The 12,525-nt window shown below is 47.1% G+C and overlaps 1 protein-coding gene across 1 annotated transcript; it reads left to right on the top strand.

Moving 5' to 3' along the window:
- Positions 1 to 464: 464 nt before the first annotated feature.
- Positions 465 to 10,200, top strand: ITM2A (integral membrane protein 2A). Its single transcript, XM_030967579.1, has 6 exons — positions 465 to 622; positions 4,156 to 4,287; positions 4,500 to 4,688; positions 5,722 to 5,832; positions 6,915 to 7,065; positions 9,124 to 10,200. Exons 1-6 carry the CDS (start codon positions 539 to 541, stop codon positions 9,210 to 9,212), a joined length of 756 nt encoding a protein of 251 aa, XP_030823439.1. The 5' UTR covers positions 465 to 538; the 3' UTR covers positions 9,213 to 10,200.
- Positions 10,201 to 12,525: the final 2,325 nt, after the last annotated feature.

Consider the following 12,525-nt stretch of genomic DNA (forward strand, 5'->3'; position numbering starts at 1 on the left):
CTGGAGAAAAGGAGGCTCAGGGGAGATCTTTTGGATCTGCACAAATCCCTGACAGGAGAGGACAGCCCGGGGGGGATCGGGCTCTGCTCCCAGTGAACACGGACAGGAGAGGGGACGGCCTCAGGCTGGGCCAGGGGAGGCTCAGGTTGGAGGGCAGCAGGAATTTCTCCATGGAAAGGACCTAGGAAGGGGCTCCCCAAGGAGGTGGTGGATTCCTCATCCCTGGGGGGGCCCAAAGAAGGACTGGAAGTGGCACTCAGTACTCTGGGCTGGAGAAAAGGTGGGGATCGGTCACAGGCTGGACTCGATGGTCTCGGGGGCCATTCCCAGCCCCCCTAATCCCGACCCTCCATATCGGGACCCGCTCCCGGCGCCTGAGGGGAGCTGTGGGGGAATGGAGCCGTGTGAGGGTGCGACCGGCAGGGGGCGCTCCCGGCGGAGCCTGTGGGCGGGGCTGGGGGCGTGGCCACCGCAGACCCCGCCCGTCCTCCGCGCTGTGCCCGCTGCCGCTCCGGGACGCGGCAGCAGTGCTGGCGCCATGGTGAAGATCGCCTTCAACTCGCCCTTCGCCCTCAAGGATGAGCCCAAAAAGGAGGCGGCCGAGGCGCTTGTGGCCGACAAGGTGCGGGCCCCGGGGTGTCCCGGCCGCCGGCGGCGGCGGGAGGAGCGGGGCGGTGTGAGGGGGGGGCGCGAGGAGACGGAGCCGCCGCCATTTTCTCGCGGCTGGGGGAGGCGGCGGCGGCCGCGGGGATCTCGCTCGTGTGGCGGCCGCCCCGCCGCGCTCTGCCCGGGGCTGAGGGACCGACTCCCCTCAGCCTCGAGCGGCCGCGGGGCCCTGGTGCCGCGGTGCTGTCCCGCTCCGCAGCGCTATCGCGGTGCGATGTCCCGTGACACCCCCGGGCCAGCGCCGGCACCGGGTGTTTATGTCGAGCTGGGCCCGTGCCAGCGCCGCGTTTCCTGACGGCGCTTTAAAGCTCCCAGCTCGGCCCTGGGCCGGCCGGGGAAGCGCAGGGAGAGCCCCCCCCGGCGCGGGCAGCGCTCGCTCGGCCGGCGCCTCCCAGGCAAACAAAGCGGGCTGAGGCTCGTCCTCCGCTCCCGGCGGCGCTCGGAGCCTCCCGGCTGCTGCGGTGAGGCGTCGGTGTCGCGCTTAAATTAAGAAACCTGCCATAAAGGGTTTTAAATAGAAACCCAGGCGAGCACCCTGTGGTTGGCTTTTCCTTCCCAGCGAGCTGCGCGTCGCTGGCTTGAGTGGAACTTTCCCAGTTTGTGGGAAATTTGTTTTGAAGGTGTCCTGCGTTTTAGGCAGATGGAGAAGCTCAGCCTGTAGGTAAATACATCAGTGGCTGTAGATGGAGAAGATGGCATGGGCTGAGTTTATTTGCAATAAGAGAGTAAGAAAATTTTAGAAACAACAAAACTTGTGGAGTTGGACTGTAGTTCTATTTTTTTTTTCTTCCCTTCTAAGCTGTAATCAGGAAAGCAGCTTCCCTACCAGCCTACACAGCCTCACCTGAAATAGCCTTCCTTTGGAAGGGGAAGGGATGCAGAGTGATTTTCTTGCTCGGTGCACTCTTCTGAGCTGTCAGTTTGATGTGTGCACATTTAATACAGTAGCATTCAATTACAGGATCAAAAGGAGAGAAAGTGGGAAAACAAGGTAGATAAAGGATTTAAAATTTGAAGATGTCATTAGCCTGGCCAGTTTCTTGAGGACAAACTCCTCAGCTATTCCTGAGGCAACTGGTTATACATATATTTATTAGCTGTGTACTGTGAAAGTTCTGACTGGAATAGTTCTAATAAACACACCCCTTTTTCCGGTTCTCATGAGAGGTGCTCCTCTCAATTTGGAATATTCTGTGTATTTGCACACACATGTGTGGGATTTTAACAACTCTTCACTCTGACTTCAGGGCTTGGAGTTGCATATAAACATCAAGTTCGTAATTTTACTCCAAGACAAACTTGTTGGAGTGGTTGTTAATGTCTTCTTTAGCTGGAATATTTGTGCAGAGCAAACAAGCTTAAAGGTTAATGTTGGCTGAAACAGCACAATAAAAGTCCCCTGGAGTATCTGCAGAAAACCCTTGAGTTTGCAGGATATTCTCCCTGCAGGTTCTTCGGGGCTGTCAGTAGTGTTAAAACAAGTGATTTTTCTCCTTGTCTCTTATCCTTCGTTTGCTTTGCTTGCTACAGCTTAGAGCTGCATTTTCTTTGTAGGTTTTTGACGACTTTTACCTGTTACTTTTGTGCAGAGGTTTTGTAATCTGCTCGAGCAAAATCTTGCTATTGTGTTCTCTTAGCAGCTCTGACAACTCTTCCCTCTCAGGTTCAGCTGCCCACATTGCTGCTTAATATGCTCAAGTGCCTTTGCTTTGTTTGCCATAGGTGTAGTGCAAGTGTAGCTAATTAGATGTCGACATCACCCCTGCGCTGGGATGGCTGCAGTGCCAAAACTGGTGCAGACCGGTGTGTTCAAGTAGGGACAGGCTGGATGAGTAAGGTGCTCCAAGGTGGAGGTGAGGGTGGGAGAACGTGGAGAGAACAGAATTAATCTCCATCTTACAGCTGCTTAACCCTGAAAAGGGATTTTCACACAGTGCCACAGAAATGTGGCATCATTCTGACTTGAAACCAGGGTTTGGCTTTGGTTTTCGTAGTTGGTTTCTTTTTTAACAAATGCTTCACATGCCAATTGTAGCAGCTTGTGTCCTGCTGAACCAACATTTTTGTGTTTGGAGGATGCGCGAGCGGAATGTGGGAGTATTGACTTTCACAAAACAGCTTGGGGTTTGTTTCAGCACTTGCATAACTGATGGCTTTGACTTTTATGCTGCTGCATCTTGCTGAGCTTGGGAATATTGCAGCCCTGGTGATAATGCTGGCGCTTGTTGGGAACACAGGTCACTAAATGTGTTGTGTTCTGCAGGACCCAAATAAAGGCCATGGAAGCTGCTGTGCCCAGCCCAGCCACTGATTCTGGGAACACCTCAAAGGAAAAGATCTTTTACTGTGAAATCCGATTTTCTTCCTTCCTGGCTGGGACAAAGAGCAGATCTTAAAAGCAAGCTATTAAATCCTGGAGTCAGGAATCATTAAAGGGACATTCTTGACCAAATATAGGGGTTATCTAAACATTTTGGGTTTGGTGGTTGTTTTTGTGTTTTGTTTTTTCCTTTTAAAGACTCAAGCCCAGTGTGTGATTCCATGAGGGAATGTCTCTTCTGATTGTTTGCTGTTTGACAGCACTTCTGCTGTTCTCTTCACTTGGCTTGCAGCTGGAAGTCTGGGAAGGTGCTGCAGGAACTCTGGAAGGTTAAATTTTCCTTGCAGACACCACCTCTGCCTTTGCAGTGAGGATTGCACAACTCACCACCACCGGAGAGTAGTTTCCTATGGGTGCAGTCATCTTTGTTTGAGAGAACGTTGGGTGGGGGAAAACAAGCTGCTGAGCTAAAGAGAGAAGTTTCAGGCTGTTAGAAACAAAACTTCCTGAGATTTGGGTAGGAGAAAAGTTATTTTGAGGCTGCAAGGTAGGATGTGCCACGGGGACTTGTTTTTATTTGGCATAACTGGAAACTGTGTTTAAGCTGACGAGTCGTTTTCTTTCATAATGGACTTTGCTTGTGCATATTAAAAGTTCCAAAACCTGGTGACTTGTGTCAGTTGTCTGTTCCCCAGCCAAGAGACAAAGTTGCATCTTGGCTTCTTCTGCTAATCCAGCTTTGGGAGGAAAAGTGATGTTAATGCACGTGACAGCAAGAGGAGGAGGGGAAGAGGCTTTTGGGAAAAGGCCTGAAGACACTGTGTGCCTTTAATGACCTTGATGTACAAATGCTGCTTTTTGTACTACAGTGTGGCTGCAGCACAGGATCTTTTGTTACAGTTATTTAAGTTTTGTGCATCTCCAGTAGTTTCTGGACAAAGGTTTGTCTAGAAAACATCCTCTAACTCAGAAAATACTCTTGGTGCTGTTTGAAAACTGATCTTAATCTGATGCAGTAACATTTCATGTGAGTGTTTTATGATGCTGACTTGTAATTCCCACACCTAGAAGAAATAGGAGACAGTGGATCAAAGTTAAACAGTTGATAACAGCTTTCTTTAAATTTAGAGCAGCTGCCCTTTCTCAGTTCTCCCCTTCTTTATTTAAAGGACCCAGAAGTTGCCACACACAGGAGTGAAAGCTCATCTGGAAGATGTCTCCTAACTCTGCTGGGCCTGGCGTTCATCTTGGCAGGGGTTGTTGTGGGTGGAGCCTGCATCTACAAGTACTTCATGCCAAAGGTAACCTGAGAGTTCTTTTTTATTTAGACAGCATTGGTTAAAAAAGTATAAATGGATTATCACTAGACTGGAAAGATGAGGGGGAAAGAAAGATGACGAGGACACGCCGAGTGTATGTCCTTTGGGTGTGACAGACCTGTGCTCAGTCTCAGCAGACAGAAGTGCAGTTTTAAAGCTGCTGTGTGCCTTACCTGCCCTTGCTCATGTCCCAGCACAAGGTGTACCGTGGGGAGATGTGCTACTTTGAGAACGAGGCGCGGGAGCGCGCGGTGGAGCCGTACTTCCTGCCCATCGCCGAGGAGGCCGACATCCGCGAGGACGACAACATCGCCATCATCGACGTGCCCGTGCCCAAGTTCTCCGACAGCGACCCCGCCGCCATCGTGCACGACTTCGACAGGGTCAGTGCGGGGGCACCCGCGCCTCCGGGATTGGCTCTGGGGCTGCAGAGCTCGCTGGCAGCACAGGCTGCTCCTTGCGTTTAAGCGTGGCAGAGCTGTGACCCTGTGAACTCTGAACAGAGGGATTAACTCTGCACGGGTGGTACAGGCACTGTGGGTAGGAACTCTGAGTTGTTTCCCAGAAAATGCATCTCAGTGCTGTGCAACTCTGTTGTTGCCCATGGGATATCTGAAAGTGCCACTTGCTATTGGATAAAGAATCCCATGTAAATGGAGAACATCATAAATGTGAGTTAAGGGACTGAGGACTCAGCACAACGTCACAGCAAAATGTAGAATTGCAAACAGGTGTCAGCCTTGGAGAAGGGCACTGAAAAATCACTTCAAGCAGCTGAAACCTAGAACGTGACAGTGCTGTAGTAGTTGCATGGAGTTTCTGTAAGGCAGAGAGGAAAGGGTGGCTTTCATTTGACTTTTCTATCAAAGTTGTGTTGATAGTGTTAACATTATCCTCAGTCAGCTGTACAGCTCTTGGAGTTTGGTTGTAAATCCAGCCTTGGCAATGCAGATAGAAAAACCAGATAATTCTAGTTGCTGCAGTTCTTGTGCTCAGTAGCAATGCTGATGAGATTTTTGTAGGGACTAGCACTTTTCTTGAAGAACTATTTAAAGGGAATCATTGTTTATCAGCAGGTGGATACCTTTTGTTTGCACTGTGCTTAATTGGACCTTTTCAGTTATGAGATCATACTCCTAAATACTTCCTCTGTGTTAGCACGAACTGTACTCCTTTACAATTATGGCAGAAGCTGCTTTTGTATTCAGCTTTCTCTTATCTAGGAAAGTTTTCTAAACTATTGCTGGTTTGCCAAAGTGGTAACAGTTCAGTTCTTACTCTGGGCGCTTCCTGAATGCATCACTTTTGTAATAGCTGTGAGTGATGTCCAGCTTTTTAGGTTGCCTTGCTCCTGGTGGAATTATATTCTCCTAATCAAAGGCCCCCTGACTAATTAAAAACTTGTTTTTAAAACAGCTTTTGACAGCGTATCTCGACCTGCAGCTGGGGAACTGCTACGTGATCCCGCTGAACACTTCCATAGTCATGCCTCCAAGGAATCTGATGGATCTCTTTGCCAAGCTGGCGGTATGTGGGAGCTTTGCTGCTGGGTTCTGCTGACAGCCTGCCTTTGCTGAGAGTGCTGGGTGCTGCTCCTGAACTCCAGGCCCTTGCTAGAACAGTCCTCCCTCCATCAAAGTCCATAATCCCCCGGCTCAGTCACTGCACTGAAGTTAAGGCCAGCTGTCAGTGTATATTATGTTGAGTAGATTCATGCCTAATGCTCTTATTAATACCTGGCTTTATGAGAGCTGAAAGCAACCAGCAGATAAGGTTAAATTTAGCTGTTAGAAAGGAATTTGATAAAGCTCCAAATATGATTGAAAGCCTAAACCTGAGAGTTACTCTGGGCAAGCTCACTCGCCCCGTGAGGGTTTTGCTGAAAAGAACAATGTGAACTTGTTCCCCAGTTATTGGCACTGCAGTTATGAGATCACCACAAGCATTTGACTCTTCAGTGACTAAAACTGGTGTTTTTCCAAGATGATTTATGGGTCAAGTTGATAGAGCTGGCTGCTGCTTCCCAGTTAAATGCAATACTTGGCTATCATGCATCAAATGGACTTTAAGAAAAAATCATTGGCTCTCTTACACCTGGTTCTAGAGGCTTCTGGTCTAGTTTTGTTTGTTACATTCTTTTTATAGCTCCATGAGGACAAGTTTTAAGTGTGTGTCCCTACAACTGTTTTTAGGAGTTGGGGGGTAGGAAGCTGTTTTGGTAGTGCTGGGAGCATCTGGTGAAGCCTTTTGTAGGTTGCCTTGCATTTTTTATATTAGAATTACGTTGCCTCAAACCTGGAGTCTTTCACAATATTTTGCTTCTCTTTTAGCTGCAAACTTTGTGTACAGATAAACCTGACCAGGTTCTATTTACATTTGCTTCACATGAGGCTTGCAGAATTGAGGTTAATTGTGCTTTGTTTGAATGTAAGTGCAGCTGTTGGAAATGGCCTCTGTCAGTTTTTAACTTCCCTGGTATGAGACTGGTTGAGCTCAGTGTATGTTGGTATTAAAACTCTGCTGCTTGAATCCCTTCCAAAGCAGAGTGAAATGTCATGGTTTGTCCCTTGTTAGCAGCAGTCTGTACCTTCAGGCTTTGTCTCTTCCAGACTGGCTCTTACCTGCCCCAGACGTACCTGGTGCGTGAGGAGATGGTGGTGACAGAGGAGATCGATAACGTGTCTGACCTGGGCATCTTCATCTACCAGCTCTGTGTGGGGAAAGAGACCTTCAGGCTTCAGCGCAGAGACCAAATCATGGGTAAGTTCCCCTCAGGAAAAAGCAAAGGTATTGTTTAGCTAGGGAAGGGATAAATACTTAAACCTGGGGAGTTTTTAGTCTGGGCAATCTGAATGTTCAGCAGAAGCTGAGGCTACTCCTGGCCCTGCTGGGTATTTCCCTTCCCTTCCTGTCTGAATGTGAACTGTCATTTGAACATGCTGAGAAAGTTTCAGTTACACAATTACAGGTTACATGCCCAAACCAAATTTAAGTCTGTTTCTGTTCTAATTTTTGGTTGAAGTTATAAGTTACTTTGACCCTAAAATTCATATAATCCATCAGATGATGTGAGTCTCTGTAGGCGCAGCTTATTCTGTCCTTGTCCTATCTAAAACTGGGTTACAGGAGCACCACATAAAACCATTTTCTTCTGCTTTACTTGCTCTGAAAAAAAAAAGTAATTGAACAGTGAGCTCCGGACATCCCAGACTTCCTCTCTGAAAGAGGAAGAACACTCCAGAGGAACTGCTGAGCTCTGGTTCTTTATTGCCTGTGTGCTCCTGCCACCCCCTGCCAGGGACTAAGCTGAGGTCTGCTCTAACTACTGGGACAAGGCCTGGGGGGCAGAAATCTGACATCATGAATTTTGTTTCACTGTACCTCAAAGCATTTCATATTTGCTGCTCCTACCAAACACAGTGAGCTAACCCTTTGTCAGTTAGAGCCTTTCAGAATGCAAATGTTTGGTTTGTCGGGACTCTGTGCTCTGGTTTGGCTGCCAAGCTCTTAGGCAAGAGTTTCCTGAACCCAGTTGCAGCATCGGGAGCTGCATCTGCTGCTTGCTGCACACAAGATCCTGTTGTGGATGGAAGCAAGGCTCCCTCTGTGGGAGCAGCAGAGGGGTTCTGTGCAGGGCACATGAAGGAACACTAAACACTCTGCCCTCATGGGAAGCAGAGGCGTGTGACTGTGCTGTTGTGAGAATGATTTTTGAGAACAAGGCTAAATTGACAGCTGCTGAGTCTATAGACAGCTCTGTGAAGAGTGTTTATGATGTTCCCTGAAATCATCCTGCTCTAACATGTTGTTGACATCTTTGCTGCAGAGTAAAAGATTCCTGCAGAGAGCTTGTACAAAAGGATTCTGGTAAATGGAAAACGTTTCCTGGTACAGCTGCTGTGCTGTAACTCTCCTTGTTTGCCTGTGGAGGGGAGAGGGTGGGAAATCTGATCCAACTGAGGAGAAAATTGTTCAGGGACAAGTCTTGCCTTGCCTTCCCCATCTCGTTTCTAGCACACAGTGTACGAGCCGTGTCACAGAAATGAGACTGCAATGGATGAACTTCTGGAACTTCCCTGAAAAAGTCTTTTCATTTATTCTCATTTAGCTAGTGCTGCCTTGGCTCTCAGCTCTTGTGGAGTTTGTGTGTTCATCTCTTAGATCAAACTGACCTCAGGTGCTATGTCAGTTCCATGGAGTTGTAACTTGGAGATGTGGGGGAAACCCAGGTCAGGCTGTTAGGTGGGCTCTGGAAACTTCACCTCCATCCTGATGCCTTGGGATTGAAGGACTGGATTTTAGGTGTTTATAAACCAAAGCAGTGCCCTGCTGGGGTTGGGTTAAGAGCTGGTGCTTCTCTTGCTTCATCTGAACAATTCTCTGCTTATTAAACAAACTAAATCCTTCTGAATTACTGCAAATGGAAGTGATTGAGGAGAGCAGCTCTTTGATGGCAGGATTGCTATGTTCCTGTCTCTTGCTGAGCCACAGCTGATGCAGGTAAACTGCCTGGGTCAGACCCAGTGCTGGCAGGTCCCAAAATAGAGAAAATCACTTCAATAGTGTTAGGAAGAACCAGAGTGAGGTAAATCCTTGCAAGGTGAAGTGCTCTGCAAAGCACACCCTGTGCAAATGCACACTGGGTGAGGGATTTGGGATGGAAAACAGTCCCATAGCAGGCTCTGGTGGAATTCCTGGCTGGAGAAACTCAGTGCACTGAATGATTGTTGTGTCTTGCAATGATGGGAGGATGGCAGTGCTTGCTCTGGGCTGGGGATCCCTTCACTCACTGAGCCTCTTGTCCTCTCTTGTCCCCAGGTGTGCAGAAACGGGCAGCGGAGAACTGTCACTCAATCAGACACTTTGAAAACTCCTTCGTGGTTGAGACAAAGATCTGTCAGCAGTGAAAGGTGACAGATGGGAGGTGACCAGGTCACACCTTCTTGGAGAAGTCAGCATTAGACATCGACTTCTGCAGTTAAACCGTGCAGTGATAATCAAAAGCCTTATGCATTTTCTGTGTATTGCTTGTATTTCAGAAGAAAAAGTCACCATTTCAGCTTTTGTTGATCCTTGGTATAACTTTTTAGTTGTCTCATGTAAAACTTAAATTTGAGTAAGGTTTTTTTAGAAGGCTAATATCAGTTTATCTGTTGAATGTGTTTGATTTAGTGTAATCTGGGAATGGCAGAAAAATATATATATATAAAAATGTTAACCAGTTCCTTGGCTGGAACCAGTTATGTTCACCTTAACTTTCACAGAATGATTAATATTAATAATCTGTGGTTTGCACATCTTGTGTAGTTCTGTAGAATAGCTCTGCACTCCGTATCCTGGCTCAAAAACCTTCCTGATCTGGCTCATTAAAGGTTTATTTTAACGACCATGTGTGCAGCATGTAAAATCCAAGCTCAGTGATCAGAAACCTTTAACACTACCCTGTTTCTTTTTGTGCAATTACTGTATTGAATTCGTATGTATATTTGGAACCTTCCCTGAGCTTATGTTGAGTTCTTCTCCCTTAGTTTGGTTTTGTGGCATTTAGTTGTTAGATTCTGATAGAGTTGCTCTTAAAGCTTGTCAGTATTTTTGGTTATGACTTGGTTTATCCTGTAACTTCCTATCCAGGGTCTGTTCTGGTATAGCTCACTTGTGAACGTGACTGTAGTTGTAAACTTAAACTACTTGGGCTTATATAAAACTTTTTAGATCAACTTTTTATGAGCAAGTAGCATTACTGCTGCAGTCAGAGCATTGTTCCCTTTTTTTGGAAAGCTGCAGTCTAAAAAGAATGAAGAGTTAGTGTCCTGCAGTTGATAAACTTGAGAGTTTTATTAAGGGACTTTATAATGGCATAAATTCTGCAACCCTATAATAAATGTTTCTCTAAAACTTTGGTGTTTGTGTTGTGTTTGGTGCTCAGAGGGGAGGGGGTGATGCTGTGAGCCTGGGGCAGTGTGTATTGCTCTTCTCTTACCTCTTGAACTTCTTTTTGAGCTTGTGAAGCTGAATTTCCTCTTCTGCTGCTGTGGAAATGCTTTGTGGTGCCAGCCAAGCTCGAGGAACAGAGGGAAGAACAGACAGCTCTCTCCAAACAGGATCCCCAGGGGCAGCTCTGGGGGTGTTCCCTGCAAGGACAGGGTGTATTTACAGTTCATTTGAATATTGCTGGTGATGAGGCTGTGATTGAAGGTTTGCCTGTCCCAAGTGTTCCTGGGTGTTAATGAGGGGCTGTACAGAGGTTAATGAACCCTCAGCTCTGACCCTGAGCTTTGCTGGAAGCTCAGACAGGAGAGTCCTGCCCTGGAAGTGCTGGAGCTCAGAGCTAAAGTGTTCCTGAACCACTTGTGGCTTTCCTGGAAAGTGCCTGGGATTGTGCAGCTGGAAGGAAAACAGGATTTCTGCACAGAGAGCAGAGGAGGGAGAGGTGTCTGTAGGAGTTGCTGCTTTGTCATTGCTTGCAGGAGAAAGGAGAACACAGGAATTTTAGCACAGAAACTAACACAGCTCTTGCCCCAAGGATGTGTCCCAAAACCAGAGCTTTGGCTCTAAAATAAGGTGTGTAGGAGAGTATTTCAGTGAACTGAAGTATGTAGTGAAATAAAATGCTGTAGAAAGCTCAAATTGCTGTCACTGTGAGGCAGGTTCCCTTCACTCACTGGTGTTACTGGGACAAAGCTGCCCTGGGAAGCTGTTCCTCCAGGTTTTGTGTCCTTGGACAAGGGGTGATTTCCTGCTCCTCTGGGTTGGCTGGGAGGATAACCAGGATGGGTTCTTTAAAAGCCTTCAGTGGAAGGACTTGGAGGTGTGTTGGTTGTAGAGAGTAAAAAGCATCTGCTTGTAGCACTGAGGTCTGATTTTATGGAAAATAAAACCCAGGGATTGTTCTCTCCCCAGCTCAGAGTGTCCATGCAGTGGATGCACCTCCAGGCAGGAATGCTGGAGCTGCTTCCACATGGGCTGGAACCCTTTCTGTACCTTTGGAACAAAGTGAAGGCAGTTCTTTAAGATGTTATTGGATGTTCCAGGCAGGGAGCCAGGGACAGGAGGAACAGATTGTTCTCACCTGCTCTGAGGTGAGCTGGGTTTGGTCCCACGTGTGCTGTGCTGGCCTTGTGATCGATCCCTTAATGTTTTAGGCTGGGGCTGGGTGTCCAAGCCAAAATGCTGGAATTTGAAGGTTTTCCTGGGATCTTCTAATGCTGTGTTGGGCTTTGAGCAGCTCCTGTGTTCAGCTGGGCTATGGGAGCAGGAAGGAGCAGGAGTTGGAGGAGTCCTTTGCACCAGTAGATGGCACAGACAGCAAACACTTGGGTGTAGACTGTGTGCAGCTGGTAAAAACTCGGTGTATTCACCCAACACACAGTTTTTCAACTATTTTACCAAAATTAAACCTGAAACTGGTTTGATCAAAGCTTCATCCAGCTGGTGCTTAGTGTCTTTGCTTCGTTTTTATCTATATAAGGAACATTTTTATACCAGAACTAACCTGTGTAAAACCCTGTTAATATCTGAGTAGAACTGTACTACAGACATGGGTGTGGGGACTGAGGGGATGACACTGCTGGGATGCAAATGCAAACTCAATTACTGTAAGAGCTTCATTTACATCTGTGTTTACTGAAGCATCCTGTGGGCACAGGACAATCAGGAAGATCTCTGCAGGGACTGGGCAGCTTCCTTGGGGGAGCTGGCAGGTTCATTTTCTGACTAAATAAATTCAAAATTTGATGTAAATTTTAAATACCTTTTTCAACATGAAGCTGGCAATGCAGCACTTTGGATATTTCCTCTTCCAGCATTACTTGTGAGTTCATTTGGGGGGGGGTTTAATCAGAAAAACGTGAGAAACAATTATTAAGAACACAGTTGATTTTGGTTCTCAGAGGAGATGCTGCTGCCCTTTGCAGAACCTGCTGCTCTGTGTGACTGCTGAGGTGTGGGTGGCTGTGGTGACACACTCTTCTATTAGAGTATGTAATGGCCTAAATTAGAACTTCATTCTCCTCCAGGCTTACTGTACATAAAAATCTATAAAAATTGAACTTCTTTGCATATATAAATACCTTGAGATGAAGATCTGCAGAAAAAAAAATTAGGGATAGTGTGGAGACCTTTGAAAGACACCCTGAGGCCTCAGGCTGGTATGAAAAGGAGCTGTAGCACCTCAGACTTGATAAACTGCTTGTCTAAACCCGGCTTTTCTGATGATAAGCT

This window comes from Camarhynchus parvulus, chromosome 4A (genome assembly GCF_901933205.1).
Source record: "Camarhynchus parvulus chromosome 4A, STF_HiC, whole genome shotgun sequence".
NCBI lineage: Eukaryota > Metazoa > Chordata > Aves > Passeriformes > Thraupidae > Camarhynchus > Camarhynchus parvulus.

Bases quoted from the DNA above. Each gene is read 5' to 3' on its own strand.
- ITM2A (XM_030967579.1), top strand. From the start codon at position 539: ATGGTGAAGATCGCCTTCAACTCGCCCTTCGCCCTCAAGGATGAGCCC. The intron at 4,288-4,499 runs GTAACCTGAGAG...CTCATGTCCCAG, and splicing joins ACAAGTACTTCATGCCAAAG to CACAAGGTGTACCGTGGGGA. The intron at 4,689-5,721 runs GTCAGTGCGGGG...TTTTTAAAACAG, and splicing joins TCGTGCACGACTTCGACAGG to CTTTTGACAGCGTATCTCGA.